Source organism: Carassius auratus, chromosome 6 (genome assembly GCF_003368295.1).
Source record: "Carassius auratus strain Wakin chromosome 6, ASM336829v1, whole genome shotgun sequence".
In the NCBI taxonomy this organism is placed as follows: Eukaryota; Metazoa; Chordata; class Actinopteri; order Cypriniformes; family Cyprinidae; genus Carassius; species Carassius auratus.
The window spans coordinates 14,302,803-14,308,802 of NC_039248.1; the positions used below are offsets into that span (position 1 = coordinate 14,302,803).

The following is a 6,000-nucleotide window of genomic DNA, read 5'->3' on the forward strand; positions in this document are numbered from 1 at the left end:
GTAATGTTTGTAATGGTATTTGTAGTGCCATTTCTGTGATGGTTTCTATTTTTTCAGCAGGGTTGTTTCATTATCAGTCAATATCAATGAAACAACTGTATTGACAATAAAAAGAGAAAACAATATACTGAAACTTTTTTTTATTAATGATTTGGATAATGACATTTACTTTTTTGGTAGAGCTGTCTTTGGAGATGTCTGATTGTTCATTAAGGAACTTTTGTTTATATTTATACTTTATTTGAATTTTTTCTGTATTTCTTTTCTTTTTTCAAACTAATGAAGTGTGTTTATTGGCATATTCATTTTGCTGTGCAATTTTACTGGTTTTGGTATCCACTGCTGAAATGTAAGCATTTCAGTATCAACCTGTCAGGTTTCAACATTGCTTTGTTTCACTAAATTTAGGAAGTTAGAAAGCTAATCGTCCTCTTTTTATCTCCTGTTTGATGAGAGACCACCCGTTTGACTCCACCATTTCCGTTTTTCTTAGACCGTTTACATTGCACAACTCCTTCTGCTAGAGCGACTGCACTGCTGACTCTGTCTCTCTCCACTTGTGCACATGTGTTCATTGTGTAAGATGAGTTGGCAGAGGAACCGGTGACGATGGTTTACGGAAAGCGTGTTACGCAGGAACAGACAGTAGCCGCAGAGACTGAACCACTGGCAGCATGTGATCATCTGTTCAAACACACACAGCTTGCTTTAGTTCTCCCTCCTGCAGTCGCAAAGCAGACGCAGTGAAAAAGCCCCTCGCTGGGGGCCTGACACACTATACACCCCCAACCTTTGCAGGAGTCAAAGTTACCCTGTGTACCTCCTCAGAGAGTTTTTGCTGTCTCACTATGTGTGTTAACATGTACATACATGTAAATTTCCTGTTTTGCATGCTTTGTAAGAGAATTCTGCTGTATGTAGTTCATGAATCATGGGACCTAAATGATGTGTAACTTTGATCTTCTGCAGGCTGCTTATAGTGCATGTCAAAATCAACTTTTCATTTGTTTTCAGGTCCGTGAAGATAATCGAAGATGTCGTCTAAGATGCAAAGCTCTAATAATATAGCCCAGGCCAGAAGGACTGTTCAACAGCTACGGATAGAAGCTAACATAGAGAGGATAAAGGTAAATGTAATGTTCCTTTCACTTACCATGGTATTAGTGTCAAATACTACTACTTAATGGATTAATGCTAAAATACCATTTATAAAAGTATGTTTCTCATGATCATAAATATCATGTCAAATTGGGAAGGAAAATAGATAATTGTCTAGCATAATTAAAGACAGTTGAAATGGCATACTAATGTCCCAATGTACTAATGTCACACAAATTTTGGAAAACAGTGATGTCAGTGATACAATAATTCTGAGTAAAATCTGCATTTTGCTAAAATATTTGTTGTTGGACATTAAATATGCCTTTTGTAGAAATGTTGTAGTGTATTTTTTATGAGAGCAGTAACTGTAAAGGGACTATTGTAATGGGTAAATAAAATGTAAGCTAATACAGTCCTAATTACTAAGCTCAAATTAGTTAATGTGTGTTTCTAAGAAGTTAAAATGTAGTCTTTTTTTTAATTATTTATTTTAATTTTTAATTTAGTGATTTTAATGCTTTAAAGAGCTATTTTAGATTGTAATTTTCCAATGTTATCCTATTTGTTCTGCTCAATATAAAAGGTACGATTATCATAAAACCAGTCTTAACGGCTGCATGACTATAATAGTATATGAGAGAGTTAGAAGTAATATCATTGCGTGTTAGAGGAACTTAGCTTAGCCTGACAGTTAGCCTGACCGGGACCAGGTTAGTTTCCCAGAATAAGTTGCCACAGTGACTGAGGTTGATCAATGTTAAATTTGCTTTATGGAACCAAAACATTTGACAATGAGTCAGACGAACTGAAATAAGCCTGGCTTATTTGGTAAACTTGTTTTATGAAATAGGCCTTGAGGCGTTAGAAGAATTACTTACACTCAAGTCATCCTAGGTGTATATGACTTTTTTCTTTCAGATGAATCCAGTCGGAGTTATATAAAAAATGGTCTTTGATCTTTCAAGCTGTTTAATGGCACTCATTTGGTGTTTCATGGCATCAGTCCAAAAGAAGTGAAATAAAAAGCCCCCATCCATAAAAAAGTGTCTCACATGGCTCCAGGGGGTGAACAAAGGCCTCCTGTAGGAAATCGATTCATGTAGCTTGCACCAACAGTTGTACACAGAAGCAGCTCCAGGAGGATGAAGTATGGGGTATGCACATGTGAGTCTCGTGAAAACCAACGTTTGTTAACAGGAGCAAAGGAAGCAAAGTTTCCTTACTTTAGCAAAGGAAAACCAGTCTCCTCTTGGCTTACAGCTGCTGGTCGTATGATTAGAATGTCATCAAAAAGTTGATTTATTTCACTAATTCCATTCAAAAAGTGAAACTTGTATATTATATTCATTCATTACACACAGACTGATATATTTCAAGTGTTTATTTCTTTAATTTTGATGATTTTAACTGACAACTAATGAAAATCCCTAATTCAGTATCTCAGAAAATTAGAATATTACTTAAGACCAATACAAAGAAAGGATTTTTAGAAATCTTGGTCAACTGAAAAGTATGAGCATGTACAGCACTCAACATTTATTTGGGGCTCCTTTTGCTTTATTACTGCAGCAATGCGGTGTGGCATGGAGTCGATCAGTCTGCAGTGCTCAGGTGTTAAGAGAGCCCAGGTTGCCCTGATAGTGGCCTTCAGCTCTTCTGCATTGTTGTGTCTGGCATATCACATCTACCTCTTCACAATTCCCCATATTTTCAATGGGGTTAAGGTCAAGCAAGTATGCTGGCCAATTAAGAACAGGGATACCATGGTCCTTAAACCAGGTACTGGAAGCTTTGGCACTGTGTGCAGGTGCCAAGTCCTGTTGGAAAATGAAATCTGCATCTTCATAAAGTTGGTCAGCAGCAGGAAGCATGAAGTGCTCTAAAACTTCCTGGTATATGGCTGCGTTGACCTTGGACGTCAGAAAACACAGTGGACCAACACCAGCAGATGACATGACCCCCAAACCATCACTGACTGTGGAAACTTTACACTGGACCTAAAGCAACATGGATTGTAAGCCTCTCCTCTCTTCCTCCAGACTCTGGGTCCCTGATTTCCAAAGGAAATGCTAAATTTACTTTCATCAGAGAACATAACTTTTGCACTCAGAAGCAGTCCAGTCCTTTTTGTCTTTAGACGCTTCTGACACAGTCTGTTGTTCAAGAGTGTCTTGACACAAGGAATGCGACAGCTAAAACCCATGTCTTGCATACGTCTGTGTGTAGTGGTTCTTGAAGAACTGACTCCAGCTGCAGTCCACACTTTGTGAATCTCCCCCATATTTTTTAATGGGTTTTGTTTCACAATCCTCTCAAGGGTGCGGTTATCCCTATTGCTTGTACACTTTTTTTCTACCACATCCTTTCCTTCCCTTTGCCTCACTATTAATGTGATTGGACACAGCTCTGTGAACAACCAGCCTCTTTTGCAATGACCTTTTGTGTCTTGCCCTCCTTGTGCAAGGTGTCAGTGGTCGTCTTTTGGACAACTGTCAAGTCAGCAGTCTTCCCCATGATTGTGTAGCCTACAGAACTATACTAAGAGACCATTTAAAGGCCTTTGCAGGTGTTTTGAGTTAATTAGCTGATTAGAGTGTGGCACCAGGTGTCTTCAATATTGAACCTTTTCACAATATTCTAATTTTATAAGATATTGAATTTGGGATTTTCCTTAATTGTCAGTTATAATCATCCAAATTAAAAGAAATAAACATTTGAAATATATCAGTCTGTTCGTAATGAATGATTATAATTTACAAGTTTCACTTTTTGAATGGAATTAGTGAAATAAATCAACTTTTTGATGATATTCTAATTATATGACCGGCACCTGTATATCGAAATTCTTACAAATCCTCGTTTTGTACTTCTAATTAGTGAACATTGTTTTGTTTTGATCTCTCCCCTGCACTTTCGCGTGCATCCCTTCTGAGCAAAGCTGACCTCATACATCATCCACCCGGAGCTGCCTCCTTGTACAACAGTGAGCGGAAGCTAGATTAAATTGATTATTGCTTTTTAAATATTAAATTTTAATATTTTTCTTACAAAAATGCATCGATTCACTACAGGAGGACTTTGTACACCAACCACCCCCTACACCTAGGATGACTTGAGGGTGAGTAATTTATGGGCTAATTTTCATTTTTGGGTGAATTACGTTTTAAGTTAATTTAGCGATCATTGCATCGAATCGCATTGTCGACTCAAATCTAGATTGGACTTCACTGCTTCATAACAAGGGTGATTTGTATCGTATCGCATCATATTTTTTATTTATTCTTTGTTGGCTATGCACCGAGATGTGTATCGCATCGGCCTCAATTATCACATATCATTTTTCAAGATCTGCATAAAATCTTAAAAAATTAATCAGAATAAATTCCTTGATTCGCATAAACAACAACAACAACAAACTCATGCTACTTTGCCTCAGCAAATCATGTAATAGAATGACCGAACTAATCAGCACACCAGCCCATCCCAAACCATCTTAAATGTTATTTTATTAGTTTGAAATACCTGAGGCAAAATCCATTATTAAAATGATTTGGTGTTCATACAAATCAATCACCTCCCATAACTGTCTCAAACGACTGCATTCCCAAACATCAGGCATTCAAGATAACATGACAGTGTTTGTAATTGCATATCATCTGCTGCAAATCATTTACAGTATTATGTAAGAAGAAAAAAAAGAGCCACATGCTTCCCCAGTTGCAGAAACTTTTGTTTTAATTGCTACTTTTCCAGTATTGTAGAAAGTGATGATGGAAACATGAAATGGAAATGGTGCTTTATTTGCAAATGTTTTATGTAGCAAATGAACTCCCCCTTTAATGACTAATAAATTGTTAATTTATAAATCATACAAATCTAACAATTGTTGTTCATATTGTATCTCTCCTGTGCAGGTATCTAAAGCTTCTGCAGACCTCATGAATTACTGCAGTGAACATGCAAAGTATGATCCTCTACTTATGGGTATCCCAGCTTCGGAAAACCCTTTTAAAGATAAAAAGCCATGCACTATATTGTAGTGGGATGCTTGAACTCTTACTGTATGTTTTGATGTTTCCTTTTATTGTTTTTTTTATAGACAGAATATGATCTTCATACATTCATTCACTATTCGCCTTAAAATGAGCTAAACCCCAAGCTATTATTTGATTGTATCCACATTAGAAATTTTCCTGTTTTCTGTAAAAAGGAGAGTCAAAGCTCCTAGTAAACAAATTATTTGTGGTGCAAAGACAAAACCAACCCATGAATGAATTTTTCACTTTAGGGCACAGCACAGATGAATTGTTTGCTTTGTGATAGTGTCCACTGATGTGGTTGTGTCTTCTGCAAATAAAGGGTGAGGTCAGTGTGGGCGGTTCTCAGTATCATGAAGCACAGGAAACGATCATTTTTAATGACTGCACTCTGTCATATATATCTGCAGATAAGCAAAGCCTCATCAGCAGTGCTTTGACCCCATCTGATGCTTTTAAAGGCGTCCAGTTGCAGGGAGGAGTTGGGGGTTGATGTGAGGGTTGAAATGTCAGCATCACTAATGTGTGAAGGGTGCTTGCGCTCAGTGGAGGAGGAAACAGGTGTCTTTTGGAGGCGTCACATTGACGCAGTGCTGCTTCGGCCCTCCCCCATTAACTCACTGTGTCTAAACAATGGAGAGATACAAAGCCAACCCCTCCTGTCAAATCAATACACGCTAGACTGTGCCCTTTTTATTTTCTCGCAGTAGACCAGGCCAACTGTGTTTCACATGTTCAACAACTGCTAAAACTTGCAGATCAGCATTTTAAGAGTAAAATAAGGTGATGTGTTTATGCATTTGTATGGTACGGAGCCCCGCACATGACACGCAGGAAAAAATATAAGGCTAAATCGTGTGCA

The 6,000-nt window shown here is 37.6% G+C and overlaps 1 protein-coding gene across 4 annotated transcripts in view; it reads left to right on the forward strand.

Moving 5' to 3' along the window:
- Nucleotides 1–5,471, forward strand: part of gng12b (guanine nucleotide binding protein (G protein), gamma 12b) — a 47,814-nt gene extending 42,343 nt beyond the window's left edge. For all 4 annotated transcript variants that reach the window (XM_026262943.1, XM_026262936.1, XM_026262954.1 and 1 more), the window contains 2 exons: nucleotides 1,015–1,127; nucleotides 5,016–5,471. In XM_026262943.1, the coding sequence (XP_026118728.1) occupies nucleotides 1,035–1,127; nucleotides 5,016–5,141 (219 nt within the window). In that variant the 5' untranslated portion in view covers nucleotides 1,015–1,034 and the 3' untranslated portion in view covers nucleotides 5,142–5,471. The remainder of the gene's footprint in view (nucleotides 1–1,014; nucleotides 1,128–5,015) is intronic.
- The last annotated feature ends 529 nt before the right edge of the window (nucleotides 5,472–6,000 follow it).